The 22,447-nt window shown below is 39.7% G+C and overlaps 1 protein-coding gene across 1 annotated transcript in view; it reads right to left on the bottom strand.

Annotated features, from left to right (window-relative positions):
• Nucleotides 1–9,397, bottom strand: part of PKHD1L1 (PKHD1 like 1) — a gene marked incomplete at both ends in the record, with an annotated part of 150,274 nt that extends 140,877 nt beyond the window's left edge. The window contains 2 exons of the mRNA XM_079722158.1: nucleotides 7,424–7,513; nucleotides 9,325–9,397. Of these exons, the coding sequence (XP_079578284.1) occupies nucleotides 7,424–7,513; nucleotides 9,325–9,397 (163 nt within the window). The remainder of the gene's footprint in view (nucleotides 1–7,423; nucleotides 7,514–9,324) is intronic.
• Nucleotides 9,398–22,447: the final 13,050 nt, after the last annotated feature.

Below are 22,447 nucleotides of genomic sequence, written 5' to 3'. Positions count from 1 at the left end.
CTCAGAAGATGAGGCTGGCAGAGGCATGGTGGAAAGAGAAGGCAAAACCCACATCTGGAATAGTGTCAGTTCCAGAAACAGTGAATCTCTGCTTGTCAATGAGGAAAGGAGAGTGATGCAGTCGACTTGTCACTGAGTGGCTGGGTGTACTTCTTGAGGGATAGTCCCCATTGAGAGCTCAGTGTTGGTCTCTGCTACTGACAGAACAGGTATTCAGAAACAGCGGTAGGTAGCTTAGTGTTGGTGAAAGGGAGTCCCTGGTGTTGGTCCATGCACAGCCTTCACCAATGGCCCTCTGTTCAGAGGCCCATCGCACAAGCACTCAGGCGGCCAAGGAGAGAAGCTCCTGAACAAGTTATCCAATCGACCTAGTTGTTCCATTTCCTCTGTTGGGGATACTCTCCTGTGAGTGCATTCACCGGTCTCTTTCCAAGACTTACTTATTTCTGATTTTCCAATCTTGTACTAGTTAAGTCATCTGCCACAGCACAGGAGCTGATGTATATCTTTACCTTGGACCACCTTTTCCTCCTTATAAAGTTACTGACCATGTATACTCCTCACAGCTCTGCCTACCAGGGAGGCTGACATTGAAAGTAAATTAGGAGCCCAGGGAATACTTTGCAACATTTATGATATCAGAGGTGAGGCCAAGAAGGCACTTGTCATAGATGGTCATGGAAGCTTTTCAGAAGGAGTAAGCCATGAGAATATCTATGGGAAGTACATTTTAGTTAGAACAGGGTGTCCCAAGTCCCTGTGGTGGGAGTATGTTTGTGGATTCAAGACTTAACAAGTGTGGTTGCATTAGTATGAGTCAGGAGAAACAGTAGGAGATGAGATTAGAAATGGAGGCGTTTAGATTGTTTTTATGTGTGTGGAAACATTGGAGGCTTTAAAACAGAGAAGTGGTATTATCTAACATATACTTTTCAAGATTCACAAGCTGCTGCTCCAAAAACAGAATGGGGCAGGGTGAGAATAGACTGGGGGCAGGGGTGAAGATGCTGTTTCAGTGAGCAATGTATAAATGACTGCTTGGCATGGGTTCAAGAGAAGATGGAGGAAAATAAGTAAAGAGTACAAATACTGGTAACCTTTAAAAGAGTTTTACTGTAAAGGGAAGCAGAGAAATGGGGTAGCTGAAGGGGGGTGGGGTGTGGACCGAGGGGACAGTTGATTTTGCTTTTGTTTTTTTTGCAGATGGATGAAAAGGTATGTTTGCATGCTGATGGGTATGATCCAAGAGAAACTGAGAAATGGATGATGTGAAACAGAGAAGAAGATTATTTTAATCTTACTATAAATATATGAAAATTCAAACTAGATTTGGAAGTAAACATCAATTATTTTTATGCCACATAAAAGTATTTTAGGGCTTCCCTGGTGGTGCAGTGGTTGAGAGTCCGCCTGCTGATGCAGGGGACACGGGTTCGTGCCCAGATCCGGGAAGATCCCACATGCCGTGGAGCGGCTGGGCCCGTGAGCCATGGCCGCTGAGCCTGCGTGTCCGGAGCCTGTGCTCCGCAACGGGAGAGGCCCCAACAGTGAGAGGCCCGTGTACCGAAAAAAAATTTAAAAAGTATTTTAACAACAAGTTCCTACCATACAACACAGGGAAGTATATTCAATATGCTGTGATAAACCATAATGGAAGAGAATATGAAAAACAATGTATATATACATATATATGTATAACTGCATCACTCTGCTGCACAGCAGAAATTAACACAACATTGTAAATCAGCTATACTTCAATAAAATAATTTTTAAAGTATGTTATATTGCTGAAACCACATTCAATTCTGAAATAAATCCAAGAAATAAAACCTATGAGTAAGATAATCGGATAATGTTCTATTGATTAAATCTAAAATTAAGTATTCTAATAAAAATGTTTAAAAGGTACTTAATACTATTCTAGTGTGCACAGTGAATCTACAAAGTTGTCTAAGTTATAACATATTTTTTGAATAAAGTCAAATTAGTAAATAAACATGTTTTGCCCAGATTACTTCAAAATCTAAAATTCCTAAATTCTGAGTTCTAAATATGTGTGCATTTTTACATATTATTTTTCTCTGAATATCACAAATCCTTAAGATTAAGAAACCAGTATAGCCATATTGATGACTAAAATATTTTTGAAATTATGAAACATTTTCTTTTACACTAAAAGATCTGCATCTATGTCATTAGTGTAAATGTATAAGCTATGTAACTGTCATAACTTAATTAGCTACAGATCACATTGTCCCACAGTACAATAATAAAATCAGTAGGAAAAACAGGTTAACCCAGAGAGGTACACTAAACTCTTTAAATCCTATGTATTTATATTATTAATGTTAGGAAAAAATAAATATTAGGTATTTACCTTAAATTGTCAGTAGTTTTCAAGTATGTTTCAACAAAACAATCACCACTACAATATGTACTCACATTAACCTTTACTAGTTAAAGTGGCTGAATTGGGGTTGCCAAAGGTTTGTGGTGTGGCTTTTTAAATTACTGAACATTTTCAGTGTTCTACAAAGGTCTATGAGACAACATGAATACTGCCTGGTTTAACACAGGACTGGAAGTAGGGCTTTGCTATGCCAAATGTTCATCAAATGCCATAGCCCTGTGCCACAGCTCTGGTTAACACTGCATGTTAGGTGACAGTGTTGTTTATAGGAAAGGGCATTTGGACCCTGACATCCTGGGTTGGAATCCCAGCTCCAGTGAATTCCTTGCTGTATGAACTTGAGCATTAGTTTTAGACATAAACTCTTTCAGTCTTAGTCTGCTCACCAGGAAAATAACCATAATAATCTACTTAACAGGAATTATCAGGAAGACTAAATGAGAATTTATATATAGTACTTAAAGTGGTACCTGGCTCACAGGTTAAGAGCTCAATTAATATATATCCTTAAAATATAATAAGTCACAAAATAGTTATTATTAGTCAGTATTAATACCGTTTTTAAAAAAATAACACTGAACAAATAAGTGGGTGGCCAGGATTCAAACCCAGGTTGTAGATGCCAGCTTGGCACCCTTGTGATACTCAGAGAAAAATAATATTTAAAAATGCACATTACAAAGCTATTTCCAGTTATCCAACGTAACTTCCTCCAGACCCTATGTTCTTAGCTCCTCTCCTATTCTTTATACATAGAAGAAGTAAGCAGAAACTCAACAAAAGATAGGGATTTTAATAAACACTGCTCTCTTATTCTAGCTTAAAACTTAACGGAACAGGACTCATCCAGCATAGGCTAAAGTACAAACATATCAATTTAACATGTGAAACATATTTGCATTGAGTTTGCAGTTTTGAATATAGGAAGGCAGTTACTGCTGAAATGGAATTATGAAAAGATACATGAAAACACAGAAAAGCAAGCTATTTGTAAAACCACTCTTTCCTTTTGCCAATTTCTGCTTATCTTTGGCGTTCACGTTGAGTTTGGAATACACAGAAGGGCTGCTGGCAACTAACTAAAGAATAGAAAGTTTTACTTGTAGCGTGGCTCAGGAAGTGATACATGTGTTTTCCTATTAGGCATATGTAACATCAGTGATATGGTAATGCAGATCTGTTCTTCAGCATTCCTAAGAAAAAAAAAATAATAATAACACCGGGCTTCCCTGGTGGTGCAGTGGTTGAGAGTCCGCCTGTCGATGCAGGGGACGCAGGTTCGTGCTCCGGTCCGGGAAGATCCCACATGCCGCGGAGCGGCTGGGCCCATGAGCCATGGCCGCTGGGCCTGCACGTCCGTTGCCTGTGCTCCGCGGCGGGAGAGGCCACAGCAGTGAGACGCCCGCGTACAGAAAAAAAAAAAAAAAAAAAAAAGATGATATATATTGTTTTTAGCTTAGGAGTTGTTTTAATATTATATGTGTATGTATGTATATATACACACACATATATATGTCTCATGTATATGTGATATATATGCCATATATATATATATTTCCTGGGAGTAAAATATATAGGAAAATATGAACCAAATCAATAAGATTTGTAAATATTCTCATTATAAATTTTAGTGAAAAAAAACCTACAGAAATATTTCTAATTTTGTAGCTAGCTCCAAAGAGTTAAAAAGCAATAGAAAGGAATCACCTTTAAAAAATAATTTTAATTTAAAAGTATAATTCTAAATAAATAATTGGGTATAAAGAAGATAACTCTGGAAGTACTCCAAAGCACGAAGATCACAGGAAGGGGTGGGTGTACCCTGGAAACAGAAAAGGTCGAGGCTTCAAATGGAAATTCCTGACATGTTGATGTATTTTTTTCCTTTTGCAGAACAACTGGAGACAGAATACGCCAGGCACCCAAACCTGGGTCTCCTGATAGCAGCCTGTGCTGCTATCACAAAAAATGCATGTGTTGTCAAAGCCAGCAGTTGCCATGTACAATGCAGGCTGTTTTGGGTTTCTCTGGTTAAAAAAAAAAAAAAAAAAAAGCAGGGTTGAGAGTGTATAAACCTACTTAAAAGCTGTAACATTCAAAACAATGGGAAAAAATGGTGCAGTGTGACGGAGCATAACTTCTAAAGAATGAAACCATCCATATAAGATAAATGCAAAAGAATAATAAATATAAAATAGCTCTAAATTATGGAGCAGATATTATGTATAGGTGCCTTAGATATATCATCCTTTTCAATATTCACAATAGACCCAACAGGTAGGAATTAATATCCCATTTCACTGATGAGGAAGCTAAGGCTTAGAGAAGAAACTTGTCCCAGTCCCCTAGTGGGAGTGGCAAAGTTGGAGCTGAAAGCCAGTTGGACCCAACTAAGGTCCATAATATTACAAAAATTACATAACTCACCACTTCAGTTAAACAACGATATATGTGTTAGACATTGCAATAGGGAAATAGCTAGAAAAAAAGAACCAAAAGTAAAAAGTTATTCCTTCTGGCTCACAGATTTTTTTAACAAAGATAAATATCAAAGAAGACAATTGAGAAATACAAGGTATGAATATAAAGTAATAAACATAATAAAGTTAGAAACACTCCAGAACTTATCAAAACGATAACACTCCTCATCCAATCAGTCATCTTAGAAGGAAATACAATGATTTCCACAGTCATGTCACTGCTCAAAACGCTTTTTTTTTTTTTTTGCGGTACGCGGGCCTCTCACTGTTGTGGCTTCTCCCGTTGCAGAGCACAGGCTCCAGACGCACAGGCTCGGCGGCCATGGCTCACGGGCCCAGCCACTCTGCGGCATGTGGGATCTTCCCGGACCGGGGCACGAACCCGTGTCCGCTGCATCGGCAGGCGGACTCTCAACCACTGCGCCACCAGGGAAGCCCTCAAAACGCTTTTACTTGGGCAGCATAATTGTAAAATTATACATAATACATAATATTTACATAATTGTGAAGTTTTACCTTTGGCTCCTGAAGATAGCCTTTAGAACAAAGTAATGCAGTAGCAAATTTTTGCCTGTAAAGTTTCATTAGATGTGAAAATAGACAAAAGTCATTTGAATACACAAAAACATTAACAATAGATCTTTCAGAGGGTGGAATTTCAGAGAACTCGAGTCAAATATTTATTTTACTTTTTCATCGTGGCCTTTACAAAAATAAAAAATTTTAAAGTCATAGGGGACCAACATTTAGGTGATGTAGCATTTACAATTCCATTTAGAAAGTGTTCTTCTGTGATTAATAAATTATCTCTGTATTCAATTCTAAACATGGAGTATGGGTCAGACACAGCACTGATGGATGATGTGAATGTAGTTCCTGCAAATAAACTTTGTTCAAGTATCACATTCATGTAGCTTTGGAGGTCTGGTGTGTTTTGTAAATTCATTATCATTACTTTACACACATTCTGTATCTATCATGGGCCCCCCAAACAGTATTTAGACTCAGCCTCTTAGAAAGACATAAGGTATCACAATTTCAGTCCCCTATAGTGTGTGGTTAAAGCAAGGAGAGGGAAGACACATCAGGGTGGGGTGCAGGTATCTGCAATTCAAATAGGATTTAACTATTCTATAATTCTCTGCCAAAAGCATCCAGAAACACAAACTGATGGGAAAACTAGAAATTCACTGTGACACTTTGTGCTTCCTAAGTACGAGGATTACTCCTGAGCCTCAGAAAGTCTACCAAAGAGCAAAGGTTATAGCTAGGTTAATAAGGATGTTCTTCCAAAATGCCTTAAGAATGGAATGGTTTGTTTTGTTTTTTCCTATTTCTAACTAGGGATGCTCTGAGTTTATGTACCTAAACTCAAGCCATGGTTCCTGGATCAGAAAAAGTGCAGGTCTTGAAGCAGAAGGAAATAGCTGAGCAATTCTATTGTTTTGTTTATTTGTTTGTTTTGGGCATTTCTCTCATGGCATTTCAATCTCTGTTAGAAACCCAATAGCTTTCAAACACACTATCTAACCAAATGTTAAAAGCAATATACAATATAAGGGAGCTATGGATAAAGACATTTTAAAAAGTCGTTAACAAACACATTGTCTCCAGGTGTCTAACTCTAAAAAACAAAAGCACACTTTAATCCAAAATATATTGTTCACAATTTAGAGGCACAAACCATTTCAAGTATATTATTGAGATTAAATTCTACAGAAATTCTACTTAGAAGTATTGAAAGACATTTCAATACATACAACAGAATTATTAAATATCTTGCTTTGTCAATTTTCTGGTTCCAAAAACTTCCCACTGTTCTTCTTATTTTAAAGACTAAATAATAGTTTTTATTAATATTCTTAAAAAATTTTTCTTTCCCATCCTTCAAAAATTTGTAAGCATCTGAATACTACTATCATTTAGATCGTAAAGGCCTAATGGCTAAAAGAACCACATATTTCTATTTAATCCTAGGAACAGTTGCTTATTAAATATATTCCCTAATTGCCTACTTTGTTTTCATCCCAAGATGAGGGAAGGAGAGTTATACATAACCCATGTTTTGATGAAGCATATGATAAGTATTGGGCGGCAGAAGAAGGGATCCAAAGCTTTGCTTTCAATTGTCTTTCTCCGTTCATTACCATTCTACTTCTCTATCATACCCTCCTACTAACATCCTACTCCCAGAACCCCCCAAAATGTTATATTTAATATAAAGATAAATGTTATTAGACCCATGAAGAACAAAGTAAGTAACTGCAGAGTTGGGTTAAAGATGTTTCTTTCACTTCAATCATTATAGTCCAGACCTTGGAGTTCAGCAAGTAATTATGATACAAATTCAGATGGTCAGGTTGATAGAGACTTTCAGGGGTTTTTTTAGGTGTCAAAGAGGATAGCGTTTCACTACTCTGGCCAAATGGAGAAGCAACTCTAGTGGATTTTTTTAAAAAACCATAGATCTCTAAATGTGAAACAGCCTTTGAAATACCTCAACCTTGATGAAAAAAAAAAAAGGCAACAATACCTTCTCCTTTGATAGTCAGCCTTGTTGCTCCATTTATGCTGCCATATTTAGGTATTATTTCTGTGACTTTGGGAATTATTTTAGAGCCATCTGAAAGATATTAAAGTACAATAGAAGTAAAAGCATCAAGTACTTCATTCCAAGCATCAAACTTTGTACCACAAATTACAATGGTGTAAGAAAAACATCATGGAGGTTATAGGACAGAAAGTAAATACACCTAGGTTTTATTTTTGGTTCTATTACTAACCAGTGACTTGACAGGGAGTTCAGTCATTAACTTAGTTAATACTCATTGGCTTTATGCAAAGCACTGTCTCACATGCTACAAAGAAGAGGAATAATACATGATCATTTTCATCACTCTTACCTATCATATTATAAAACATTTATTAGACCCTTAATTTCCTGTAGTGCTCTGCTAGCTGCAGTTCCGTAACTACAGCTATCAGCCCACACAGCAGCAGACAACGCTGGAGAAATAGCTCTGTGGAGAAATAGGTCATTATCAAAGCCCATAAGAAATGCAAAGCCAGGTAAATTGAAAGAATAGTCTAGGTACAAAAAAGGAATGTTGTGTTTTAAGAAGTAATTGTTTTCTGTGACAGAGTAAGACTTCAGGGAAGATCACTTCTGGGACCTTTTTAGCCTTCTGATGATAGTGAGTTCTTAATGTAAAGGTCACTAATTCATTCAACAAACAGTGTTAGGTTCCTGGGCATTTAAAAATGTGTGACAGTCCCAACTTTCCAAAAGCTCAGCTTAGGCAGCCCAGAGTGACAGAAGAGAGCACAGGGGCCACGTGACTAAGAAGGGGCATTTCATCCACACTGCTTCTTGAAAGAAGGGTGTTCCTGCTGCATCTGGGAGAGCAAACGTGAGTTAGCTAGACTGGACCAACTATGGGAAAGACAGACTTCTAGACAAAGAGGCGCCTCTGCAAACACAGGGGTGAGTGAGCAGCTTCTTTGGGGAACTGAAATTAAAGCTTCAAAATAACTCAAAGTTACATCATGGCTAAAAGGATTTATTTTCTGCTTAAACTGTACAGATCTGGTAATTACTAGATCCAGTAACAAATTCTCAGGATAGGTGGAAAAATTTAAGTGGGAACACAAAGAAAAGCCACCTAACTTGTTTGAAATGGATGAATGAGAAAAAGGTAAAGAAATTATGATTGAGTTCATTTCTGCCTGAGAAAAGTTTAGTGTGGACTTCACCTACAAGAGCAGAAGCTCTCCAGCATAAAGATGACTACCCCCCAGACCCAACGACTCTGCGCTTTGGGTCTGTCTTTGCCAAGAGCTCCAAGGCTGCTCATGCTCCAGGCACATTTGTAACTTCGAGCAGCCCACAGCCAAGAGTAGGAAACTCCAGCGCGGGAGCTGGATCCTATCTCGTAGAAGCGCTGTTCCTCTCCTATCTCAGGTTCATCCTCCCCGTTATCTCCACGCACAACTCCAATTTCTTATCTTATCAGTCTCTTCCCAGCCCTCTCTTGGGTATTACTTTGAAGGCCCTGGGCAGCTGCCCTTGGAAATGACTGACACCCGCCACAAAGACCCATTCCTATCTTAACTGGGAGACCCTGTCCTCCCTTCAATGGGGAAGGGACCCAAGAAGAGTGAGAAAAGGGAGGAGTTGGGTTGCGTCCCCAAGCCCCAGCCAAATTCCCGTCTCTTTTTCAACTGAGTCACCAGGGATGGAGGGGGTGAGGTTCCATAATTCAAGCAGCAACCCTCGTGGCAAGAGCTGCATGGCAAGGTCGCCGTGCAGCCGCACGCTCAGCCTCGTCCCAGGGCCAGTGCCAGACGGTGCCGCCTCTCCCGCGACCCCGGCAGCGGGGGTTGTGTCTACAGGGACCTCTCCGGCTTGCCTCCCTGGCGCCCCAACTGGGTTACCTGTGCGGGGGTCTGCGACACACAGGAGCAGCCCCCAGAGGCCCCACGTCCCCCAGAGCCACAGGTGTCCCATCGCGGCTCCAGTTCCGCAGAGTCTACGCCCGCCGCTCGCTCGCAGCCGCCGCCAGCGCCCGGGCTCTGCTGGCTAGCGCGCTCGCCGCGTCCCACGCGCGCAGGCGGACTCGGCTGCCCCAGGGCCGCCCCGCCCCCGCCCGCCCGGGCGCCCCCGGGCTTTACGCGCAGACGCACCCCGCCTTCACCCGGGAACCATCGAACCTCCACACTCAGAGTTGGTTGCTAACGCCCCTCGGCTGCCTCCGCAGGTGTTAAGAGCCCCACTTTTTCTTGGCAAGAGAGGTCAACAGGCAAGTTTGCCGACAATCTCGCCTTTTCTGCCCTCCCTCCCGTCCTTCCCCTCCTCTCACCCCCTTCCTTCCTCCCTGCCTTCCATTCTCTCTTCTTCTTCCCTCCCCCCACGCCCCCGGCCATTTCTGGACCTGTACACTTTCCTCTACCTGTCTGCCTTGGTTATTAATCATCCCCAGGTGAGCCTCAAAGTCCACCTAATACGCAAACCCCACACAGTTTCCCCCTTCCCATTCATGTAAGTTCGTGCTCTCCCTTTTATTGACAATCATACTAAGGTTCATTGGTCTCTGGGCACGTCCCCAAACACGCGCCTTAGAGACTTCAACCCACAATAGTTCCAAAAGGACTATTACTATTATTATGATCCCCATCGTTACAAGCCGTAGACTGAGGCGAAGGTTAAGGAACTTGCCCGAGGCTGTATACCTAAGTGTACAGCGAAGACTCAAGCAGAGTGACTCTAGAGCCAGGGCTCTTATGCCCGCCACTGGCCCCTACTCGGCAGACTTCTGGCGAAGGCTTGCAATGCTTAGGACATCCTTATACTAAAAACTATTCATTATTTATCTGAAATTCGTATTTAATTCGGCATTCTGTATTTTTATTTACTAAGTCTGACAACTCTAGTTGGGCGGGAAGAGAGAAGAAATAGAACTTAAAATCAGTGAAATAAATAAAGTCCTTGCTCTTCAGAAGTTTTATCTACCTCATTGGGGTTAAATTTTTTTGGTTAGATTTAGTTAATTATAGTCGTCTTATAATTTTGTGCAAACGGACTGTCACCACTCTACTGAAAGCAGTGCCAGCAAAGGTACCCTGACCTTTCTTACTTCTTTTGGAACTCTCTGTAGCATGTGACAATGTCGACATCTTTCTTGAAATTCCATTCCTCCTAATAGCCTTGGGTTTCTTCCTGCTTCTCCAGTCACTTCTAATATTTTTCTCTTCCATCTTCTTTTGGAAATTGGTATGCCTGCAGGGTTTTTTTTCACGCTTCCCGAACTCTGCTATCTAGAAGCAGACCAATTAGCAGAAAATCAGCTAATTGAATGCCAATTTGCTAATTATTTGCCAAATTTACTAAATTTAAAGATGGCAATGTTGTAGAGCAATAATAAGCAGCTTTAACAAAAATATTCACTTTAGGTTATTAGCTGTGAAATATGTACAAGTATATATTTCAATATCAATAACCAAAAAAAATTAATGTGGGAATTTCTATATGGAATTGTTTGGTTAATTTTGATTTATTTCTGGTGCTTTCAAATTAAAGTTAAATTAATCTAAATTAAATTTTAGATGACTTCACTAAAAAGTGAATACAATTTTATGCAAAATCCTGATTTTTGCACATGCTTTTAAATTTATAAATTTAAATAGAATATAAGACATAAGCTAAATGATACTAAAAAGAATATTTACGATTCTTTTAGTATTAAAAAAGTAGAAAATGTCATTCAAAAGTATTATGAAATAAGTAGGTGAAAAATCTTGTCACAGACATATACTGAAGTTGTGATTTCTAATCAGGAATCATTGAAATAGGAAGACTTTCTTTAAAGAAAGGATCTATATTGTTTATAACAAAAAGGAAAACTTTTCTTAAGTTTTGGATATATCAATAAAGTGATTAGGGACCTTTTTTTTTTTTTTTTTGCGGTACGCGGGCCTCTCACTGTTGTGGCCTCTCCCATTGCGGAGCACAGGCTCCGGACGCGCAGGCTCAGCGGCCATGGCTCACGGGCCCAGCCGCTCCGCGGCATGTGGGATCTTCCCAGACCAGGGCACGAACCCGTGTCCCCTCCATCGGCAGGCGGACTCTCAACCACTGCGCCACCAGGGAAGCCCGATTAGGGACCTTTTTATGTTGATTTCTGTTTTGCCAAACTTTTAATATTTTTAAGATTGTTTCACAAAATTCTTCGAGTATATCCGCCAGCAAATGGCATCCACCAGCAAATGGCATAATATATAAAGTGATTATTCCTATTGTGTTTTATTTCATTTTTCTACTTAACTTGTACTAACCACACGGTCCCTTCTAGATTAAAATGGTCCCTTCCAGATATTTTTACTTCCTGTACATCTAGTCTTGTAACGAGTTAGCTATATATGTACGTATGTACAAATATATATACAAACATACATTTATATATGGTATATGTACATAATATATACGCATATCCATATATAATATGACATGAACATCACATATTGTAATATAAAAAATGTGTGTATAGTTTTTCTATATATTTCACCATCAGTAACCAAAATCAAATAGTCTTGTTCAAGCTGCTAAATATTTATGTTAAACTGCATTCATTTAATTTAGCAAACTTCGCAAATTAGTCATTCAACAAATTGATCGTTTGGCTAATTGGCTTTAGGAAAACTGATACTTCAACAAATAGCCTGCTTTCCTGTCATGTAATACGTAAATTTCTTAAAGAGCCAACCACTGTAATTTACATTTATAGATTTTTACTCAATTCTTCTTGAATGAATAAGGATCTTTAACATTTCTATTATAAATAGTGTGTGTTTATATGATAAATCAATGTCCTGAAAAATACAGCAGTGAGATTTTTTAATCTTAAATTAACATAAGTGACAATAAATAATTATAACTAGTTGGAAATCTGTATAACTAAAACATCAACTTGGAACCACAAAAAGTGGTTACGTAGCTTACATGACTAATGATTTAAATTGTACTCATCTTTAGAATCTTTAAACCTTTGTAATACAGACTTGTCATGGAACATGGACATGGGGAAACATGAAAAGAGAATCCTAACTACCAAACTGTGTGCTTCTTTTGTAAGTTTGAAAAAAATCTAGCTCTAACAAAAACCTGCCTATAGGGCCAGCATAATGGGAATATGACTTGTGCAGTCTCATAGGGCCCCATGTTTGGTTTAGTTCTCTGCTGTCACCATCCTGAAATCCTGAATACTTTTTGAATGAGGGGGAATCTCTATTTTCATTTTGTTTGGGATCTCACAATTATATAGATGGCCCTGCCTGCCCTTATGATGAAAAAAACACAGGTTTTTAACTTGTTGATCCTTCGATTTAAACATAATAAGAAAAAGTGATAACTCTTGCAGAACTAGAAAGAATAACGAATTCACTGACTTAGACAATGAGCTGTGTGCTGGAGCCTGATTTTGAATCTGCACCTAATTGTGAGTGATGGTGAACAAAATGAAGTACCTACAAAACAACAGTTTGCCTTCAACAATTATTCAGTATACTAGGCATTAAGAATATGGCAGCAATTAAAAAAAAATCTCTGTTCTCATGGAAATTATATTTTTAGTGGAAACAGACAATAAACAAAATAAATGAGTAAAATATACAGTATGTTAGGAAGTAATACATGCTAGAGAGAAAAAAATAAAGCAGGGAAGAATAGTGTGTGTATGTGTGTGTGTAGGGTGTGATGGAGTTTTAGATAGGATGAACAGGAAGTTGTCATGGAGAAAGTGAATTGTCAGTAAAGTTCTGAAGGTCTGAAGTGAGTAGCTTAGCCACGTGGACATCTGGGAGAAGAGCATTCTAGGCAACTGGGAGAACAAATGCCAATGAGTGAGGAGGGAGTGCGTCTGGTGTGTAAGGGGCAGGAAAACCAGAGTGGCGGAGTGGCCAGAACAAGCTAGGTGCCATAAGATGTGAGGTCAGAGAAGTACTGAGAAGAGGGGCAGGTCATGGAGGATCACGGATTTGACTCTGAGTGAGATGGGAATTCACTGTAGAATACTGAGCTGAAATGTGACATGCTTTAACTTATGGCTTCAAAGAAACACCACTGCTATTTTGTTGCACTGGGGCAAGGACTAACGCAGCAAGATCAATTAAATGGCTAGTGCAAATGATCTAGGCAAGAATATTGGTCACTTGGACCAGGATGGGGGGAACAGTGTTGGTAGGGGGAAGTGGTCAGATTATGGATATATTTGACAGCTGAGTTAACAGGATTTGCTGACAAGGAGTATGGAGGGTAAGAGGAAATAAAGGAGTCTAACATGACTGCAAGGATTTGGGCCTCAACACCCAGAAGTACGGGGACCATTAACTGCAGGGGAAGAATGTTGAAGGGGTGGGTTTGGGTGAGTGTATCAAGAGCTCATGTTGGACATATCAAGTTTAAGACCTATTAGACATCAAGTGAGATGGAAAATAGCAAGTTTGGTTTTGAATCTGAAGTTCGGGGGGAAATCCAGGTTGGAGATATCAATCTGAGAATGATGAGCATACATTTTAAAAACAGTGAGACCAAATGCAATCACCTAGAGAGTAGAACATAGATGGAAACATGAAAACATCAGAAGCCTGAGCCTTGGGAAACTCCAATATTTAGTAATGGGAAAGATGAGGAAAAACAAGCAAAGCTGACTGGGGAGGAGTGATCATAGAGGCAGCAGAAAAATCACTTGAGAGCATTGTGGGAAGCCAAGTAGAGAAGTATTTTAAGGAGGAAGAAGTAATAACCATCAATTGTTCCTGCCATGTCAAGCAAGAAGAGCAGGAGAATCACCTTTGGATTGAACAATGTGGAGCTTATTAGAAACTGATAAGAGTGGTTTTAGTAAAGTGGTGGGGGTGAAATCCTGATTGGAGTGGATTCCTGAAAGAATAGGGATAACTGGGGATCATTTTAGAGGCTGCCTGCCAAGATAAGCTAGAAGAGTTGGAAAATCAATAGCCCAGGGAAAAATAAAGTCACTGCAGGGAGCCAAGGGTGGTGGTCTTGAATTGAAGTGCAATCAATGAGAATGGTAGCATTTTTTTCTCCAGCTACTTGAAATGTGCAGGTACCAGCAAGTGAGTAGGCAGCTTTGGGAAAGCTAGTGGCTTTACTCACTAGACTTTAAAATTGCTTTCCTATACTAAGATGACACTGTCAGCAGCAGCATTCTCAGATAAAAAGTCAGGAAACTAGAAAGATGTTAAGGGGTAAAGAGGCTCTAAAACCTACTGATAGAATAAACCTCTGTTCTCGAGCAAGCCTGTGGGTTTGGTTTTGGTTATTGCTGCCTTGGGAATTTTTGTGTCCATTGTTTGAAGTAGGCAGTTGTTATTTGGGGGGGCACTCTTATTTCTCCCTTTTTTATATCATCCCAATTTCTCCTTTGTGGAATGATCTCTTCCCCACTAGATATAGTCTATTGAGTCAAGGAGTGTGTGTGTGTGGTGTTGGGGGAGGTGACCTAGAGTAGGCCAATCAGATTCTCCCTGGAACTTGAATCTCAAGCAGAGGAACAGAGAGAGCGTGAATGCTGGAGTTTGTTTATTGCCTTGGAAGTGACCTGACCAGATTGTTCACACAAGCACTCTTTCAGAGGTTCTTTCCTTGCAGTCCTAGAAAATGCCTTAGTTCCTGCCTGTTTTCCACATTTTGATTTGTCAGGTTTCCCAGTGATAATGTAAGGTTTAGATATTCTTCCTATAAATTTCCATAGTTCTGTAGTTTGCCAGTCAGTTATGGTTGTTTGCAACCCCGAAAAATTCTAATTAAGAAAACATTTTAATCAGTAAATCATGCTTTTAGAGGGAGAGAGGGGAGGTTTTGTATTCTCTTCTCTTTATTTCTCTTATTTTCATATTTCGTTATTTGGCAGGATGGAAAAGATCTGACATTATAACCACTATGCGATATTTGATTAAAAGGCATGTAAAAGAAGAACTCTAGATAGTTGTAGCAAGCAGTACAAGTACCTTTTTCTTGAACAAATTTTGGAAAAATATAGCATTAGTAATAGTGAATGAGCCACATTGGTACCTAGCTACATGGACTGATAGTAGAAATTAGCCCTGTATCGTGGCTCAAAAGTTTCTTGTGCATGCTTTTTTTTTTTTCTATTATATATGAGTTGAAAGAAACAAATAAACTTTTTACAAGTATAACTTGTATAAAAGCCCTGGAAAATGAGACAGACCATTTTGAGAAACGCAGCACTGGGTAAAATGATTTAATAAGGTAGCAATGTTCTCAGAGGGCTGAATCACTTGGTAATTCTTCTCTTTTCCAAAACCCTACATAAATTTACATATGGAAGCCATATTGACCCCCAGGTTTTTTTTTAGTATAACTTGTTTAAAAGCCCTGGAAAATGAGACCATTTTGAAAAACGCAGCACTGGGTAAAATGATTTAACAAGGTAGCAATGTTCTCAGAGGGCTGAATCACTTGGTAATTCTTCTTTTTTTCAAAACCCTACATAAATTTACATATGGAAGCTATATTGACCCCCAGGTTTTTTTAGACACAAAGTTATTAAGCCTCGCTTCCTCAAATAACTATCTACATGGTAGGGTAATCCTAGCTGAGAAAACTTTTTCTTGTACAGAATTGAGAACAAGTCAGCCTCCTTTGAGCTTTTGCCAAAGGGTAATAAACAAATGCTTCAAAGTAGACAAAAAGCTGTTAATCTTGACTTTATATTATGAAACATTCCACAGTATTTCCTGATCAAGTAAGTGCTGATGGTTTGTAATTTGTCCTATTTCCTCCCTTTTAAAATAAATGGCAAATAAGGTTGAGTGAGAAAAAAACACTGGGAAGGAACAAAAATCCAGTGTAATTGGTGATAGCAAATTGGGGGGAAGGTAGCACGAGATGAGTTTGGAGAGAGAGGCAGGGGCAAATCAGAAAAGCTTTTAGGACTCAAGTAAGGAGTTGTCCAACTTTAAGTGGAGGTGGGTGACTTGACAGATTCATGTTTCAGAAAATGCACTGTTGCTGCTACATGTTAAGGGCTTAAATTGGAGACAAGAATGGAAATAAGATCAGTTTAGGATGTTATTGTGGTGGTCTGGACTAGAGATAGTGAAGATGGAACTAGAACGGCAGTACTGGAATTGTTAAAAAATGGACAGATTCCTGGATATGGGCTGGAGATAGCACTGCTATTAACTTTTGGAATGGATTCACGGGGTAAGGGAAGCCTGGGATGCTCTAGGTTTTGGGTGTTAATGCCTGGTGGATGGTGGTGCCACTTACTATGATGTGGTAAGGCTGGAGGAGGTTCTGTTCTGGGATAGAAGGTCCATACTCCTGATTTGCCCAACTTAAGCACAAGGTGCCAATGAGGAGAAGGGTTGCTTAGAGGCTAAGAGTACGGGTTTGGGAGGCAGAGTGCCAGGGCTTCATTCTTCACTCTGCCACTCAGTAGCTGGGAAACCTTGGACAAGCTATTGAACATTTTTATGTAAAATGAGAATAACAGAACTTACCTGATAGTGTTGTTTTGAGAAGTAAATGACTTAGTAAGTGTAAAATGTTTAGAATAGTCCCTAGCATATCGTAAGCTCTCAACAAATGCTAACTATTCTTACAAACCAAGTGTAAATGTCGAGTAAGTGAACAAATGTGGGAGTTATTCATCAGCATATAGATGGAATTTGAAAACACAAAAATGGCTGAGATCCCTGAGGGCAGATGTTCATGAACTTAGATGGGAAAAAACTACAGCTTTATTTTCACTTTCCTCTAAGTGAAAATTTCCATTTCCTTTAATTATTAATGTAGACAACAAACCACAGTATTGTTACTCAGTATCTGCAACATCAGTATCACCCAAGGAAAGCATAGATATTTTCATATGATATTACAGTTGTTGGAGGTATCTTAAAACATCATTTACGCTCATCGCTACTTAAGGGAATTATTAGACCCACAATAAGACCACACATGACTACACTCTTCCTGTCTCAGACACTTGTGCATTAGTTAATGTGATGGTACACAAAGGCTACAGTGGTGTTATTTTTTAATAGACTATTTTTAGAGTAGTTTTAAGTTCACAAAATAGAATGGAAGGTACAGAAGTTTCCCATGTTCACAAAATAGAATGGAAGTTACAGAAGTTTCCCATATACCCACTGTCCCTCCATATGCAAAGCCTCCCCCCCGCCCCGGTTATCAACATTCCCCATCAGAGTGGTACATTTGTTACAACTGATGAATCTACATTGATACATTATCACCTGAAGTCCACAGTTCAGGGTTCACCCTTGTACATTCTATGGGTTTGGACACATTTATAATGACATGTATACACCACTAAAGTTTCATACAGAGTAGTTTCACTGCCCTCAAAATCCTCTGCACTCCTATTCATCCCTCCCTCCCCCAAATCCGTGAGAACCACTGATCATTTTACTGTCTCTATAGTTTTGCCGTTTCCAGAGTATCATTTAGTTTGAACCATACAGTATTCAGTCTTTTCAGATTGGTTTCTCTCACTTAGTAATATGGATTTAAGTTTCTTCTATGTCTTTTCATGGCTTGATAGCTCATTTCTTTTGAGCACCGAATAATCTTCTGTTGTCTGGATGTACCATGGTTTATTTATCCATTCACCTACTGAAGGACATCATGGTTGCTTCCAAGTTTTGGCAGTTATGAATAAAGTTGCTGTAAATATTGGGTGCAAGTTTTTAAAATTAATTAATTAATTTATTTATTTATTTATTTTTGGCTGTGTTGGGTCTTCGTTGCTGTGCACAGGCTTTCTCTAGTTGCGGCGAATGGGGGCTACTCTTTGTTGTGGTGCGCGGGCTTCTCATTGCGGTGGCTTCTCTTGTTGCGGAGCACAGGCTCTAGGCATGTGGGCTTCAGTAGTTGTGGCTCACGGGCTCTAGAGCACAGGCTCAGTAGTTGTGGTGCACGGGCTTAGTTGTTCCGCAGCATGTGGGATCTTCCCGGACCAGGGCTTGAACCCGTGTCCCCTGCATTGGCAGGCGGATTCTTAGCCACTGCACCACCAGGGAAGCCCTTGTGTGCAGATTTTTATAAGAATATAATTTTCTTCTCCTTGGCTAAATACCAAGGAGTGTGATTGCTGGATCATGTGGTAAGAGTATGTTTAGTTTTGTAAGAAACCATCAAACTATCTTCCACAGTGTCTGTACCATTTTGCATTCCTACCAGCAGGGAGTGAGGGCTCCTGTTGTTGCTCCACACCTTCGCATTTGGGATTGTCAGTGTTCTGGATTTTGGCCATTCTAACAGGTATGTAATGGTATGTCATTATTGTCTTCATCTGCATTTCCCTGATGACACATGATGTAGAACATCTTTTCATGTGTTATTTGCCATCTATAGATCTCTGGTGGGGTGTCTGTTAAGGTTTTTGGCCCATTTTAAAATCAGGTTGTTTGTTTTCTTATTGTGGAATTTTAGGGGTTCCCTGTATATTTTGGATTATAATCCTTTATTGGAAATATTTTTTTGCAAATATTTTCTCCCAGTCTGTGGCTTAACTTTTCATTCTCTTGACAGTGTCTTTTGCAGGGCAGAAATTTTAAATTTGAATGAAGTCCAGTTTATCGATTAGTTCTTTTATGGTTTGTGCCAACACAGTGTTTTTATTTTTAAAAATTCTTGCAAACAGCAGGCTTTTTCATGCAAGAAAATCTAAAGACAAAGAGCTAGGATACTCCCCAAACTTGGACTTGCCATTTAACAAAATTCTTTTCTCTAACATCCTATAAACTAAAGAGAGACTTTAGTTCAACCATGTGCACTAAAAATGTTCAAGTTGGTTTTTGGACTGGAACAGAAGAGAAATTGTTGGAAGAGGTCAATGAATCAAGAATATGACCATTGGTTGACCCTCAAGATGGACCCAAGCAATCAGAGGCTCCTCACCCCCACCCCTGTCCTTGGAATATATATTCTGCCCACTGTTCCCACAGTGGGAGCCGTTTTCAAGGATGTAGCCTTGAAAAGTAAGGTGTTGTTGAGACCATCTGGACTGAATATGTGACTGAACCCTGTTAAGGCCTCCATATACACTGTAAAAAATGGGGGTGGGGGGCTTCCCTGGTGGCGCAGTGGTTGAGGGTCCACCTGCCAATGCAGGGGACGCGGGTTCGTGCCCCGGTCCGGGAGGATCCTGCATGCTGCGGAGTGGCTGGGCCTGTGGGCCGTGGCGGCTGGGCCTGCGCATCCGGAGCCTGTGCTCCGCAACAGGAGGGGCCGCAGCAGTGAGAGGTCTGTGTAATGCAAAAAAAACCCCAAAAAAGTGGGGTGGGGGGAGGCAGGTGCAGAAATCTACTTGTCCTGAAGCCACCCAAGATAAGCCTCACATGTAAGTTCCCTTATTTATTAAACCTTCCACCTACCAATCTGGAGTCATCTGCCTCTTTTTTCAGTCTCTCCTTGCCCTCCATGTATGGGGGCCAGTTTCAAATTTCACCTGGCTAGCTCCCAAGCTTTCAAACCAATAGAAATCTAGGAAAGGTTCTAATGTCAAATGTTTTGATACGTTGTAGAATTATGGAAATATCTTAACATTTTGAAACAAGCAATGGAGGAATTAACAGCCTCACCATTCCCCTTGAGTATGCACCTGGAAGAATTCTTATTTTGTGAGTTTCTTTGGAAACTATCAAGGCTGTTGACATGTTGGAAATGGTGAAAAGTTATTTTATTGCTCTATTTTTTAAAAATTATTTTTTCAAACAAAACTTCAACTGGAAAAAAAGCATTATACTCCTTACATGACTGGTCCCAGCAATGCTTGGTAATATATCTGGTATTGTTACCTTAATGGAATAGGAAGCACCTCATGATGTCATCACTTCTTGTTTTTTTACACAGACATTCACCAGGAATTAAAACTTTTCTTCTAATCTTGGGAGAAGCTTTGCCAACCTTCAGAAAAGTCATCAACATTATCCTCTGATAATTCCTCTGAATCATTGCATTTTTAAAAGTGTCAATAAGAGGACTATTACCAAATAGTTCACTGGCTTTCCCAGAGAACGATACCTAAGTGCTTGTTTGAATTAAAGACAGTTGCTTTAGTTTTTCTGAAAGAAAAGAAATTCCACACTCAATACCTCAAAAAGAATGATTTATCCTTGTGCTGACTCACCTGGCAGTTATTTTTTAATCATATGAATGAGATAAAGCATTCATTTCAAGCCCACTATGGTTTCTACTTTAAAATAAAAAATTGTAGGGGCTTCCCTGGTGGTGCAGTGGTTCAGAGTCCGCCTGCCGATTCAGGGGACACAGGTTTGTGCCCCGGTCCGGGAAGATCCCACGTGCCGCGGAGCGGTTAGGCCCGTGAGCCATGGCTGCTGAGCCTGCGCGTCCGGAGCCTGCGCTCCGCAACGGGAGAGGCCACAACACTGAGAAGCCCGCGTACCGCAAAAAAAAAAAAAATTGTAAGCTCTCCAGGATTAGCAGCTGATTGGGAAGACCAGAACAGAGACTGACATCTTTCCAAACTTTGAAATGCTGGAGAAGGTGCTTTACCCTGAGATGGCTATCAATTTTTCTAAAAAAAGAAATCTATGGACACCTAGGAACTACTGAGGACTCCTTCAGAAGTTACTTCTGTCTTGATGATATTAAAGCTGAACCACAGATCTATAACACTTTTCTTCCTGATATAAACTCTATCAAAGATTTTGGGGCTTCCCTGGTGGCACAGTGGTTGAGGATCTGCCTGCCAATGCAGGGGACACGGGTTCGAGCCCTGGTCTGGGAAGATCCCACATGCCGCGGAGCAACTAGGCCCGTGAGCCACAACTACTGAGCCTGCGCGTCTGGAGCCTGTGCTCTGCAACAAGAGAGGCTGCGACGGTGAGAGGTCTGCGCACCGCGATGAAGAGTGCCCCTCGCTCGCCGCAACTAGAGAAAGCCCTTGCACAGAAATGAAGACCCAGCACAGCCAATAATTAATTAATTAATTAATTAAAAAAAAAAAGATTTTGTCCTAGCTTATGACCTTTGATCTTAGAACCAAATCTTATTAAACACAAAAAGCCTTTGAGAATTCTGGTGTTCTTTGAGACAAGATTTTTGGCCTTGCAAAGTAAGGTAAAGAAGCTTTAACTCCACTTGCAAAAATATATATATCTTAACCAATCAAGAGTTTCAATACTTGCAACCATTAAAACAAAAAATTGAAATTGATGGAATGTCCAACATACCATGTATAGATGATGTATATATGTTGTCCTGTTGAATACCATCTCACAATTCAATGTTCTTATACAAGGTAATAACTAACTTGAATAAGCCTTTACACCGATATTTTAAAATAATAAGACATGAAGCTTACCTGTGTTTGAAATACATTGCCTTATTTTTGCATTAATAAAGAAGAATATCATGCATTTATTTGGAAATATCTTATAATTATATTTTAGTATAGTTTTCCTGCATAATTCTAAGAATTTTATTTTGTGCATTTAAATATATTATTCTGGGAGAGAATTCATAGGCTTCACTTTACTGCTAAAGTAACACAAAAACAGCTAAGAACACTTGATTTAGGGAGAGAGTGCAGATAGAGAAAAAACGAAATCACGTGATTAGGATTTGAAGAACTCTAACAATTAGAGGTCTAGCTGAAGTCAGCCAACAAGACAAAGCAGCTGTGAGTTAGGTGGAAAGTCAGTTTTGTAGCCCAGAAATCAAGGAAAGAATGTGTCTAAGGAAGGAGAGTGGTCACTTGTTACGGTGCTGCCAAGAGGTTGATTAAGGTAGTAAGTCTCTCTTGACCTTGACATGAATAGTTTCACTGGAATGTAATTTCCATGAGTAAATGAGTGGCAGGTGAAGAAGTGGAGACAGTACCTAGAGACAATTCAGTGATGCCGCCTTCCTTGCTTTGAATGGGAGCAGAGAAATGGGGCGGTTCCTTGAGGGAGATCTGTGATCAAGACATGGTTTTTATAAAAGAGGGACACTACTGCGCTAAGTGACTGTGCTGCTAGAGAGAAACTT

The sequence above is a fragment of the Hyperoodon ampullatus genome (assembly GCF_949752795.1).
Source record: "Hyperoodon ampullatus genome assembly, chromosome: 17".
Taxonomy (NCBI): Eukaryota; Metazoa; Chordata; class Mammalia; order Artiodactyla; family Ziphiidae; genus Hyperoodon; species Hyperoodon ampullatus.
This window is presented reverse-complemented; position numbering and strand designations above follow the sequence as displayed.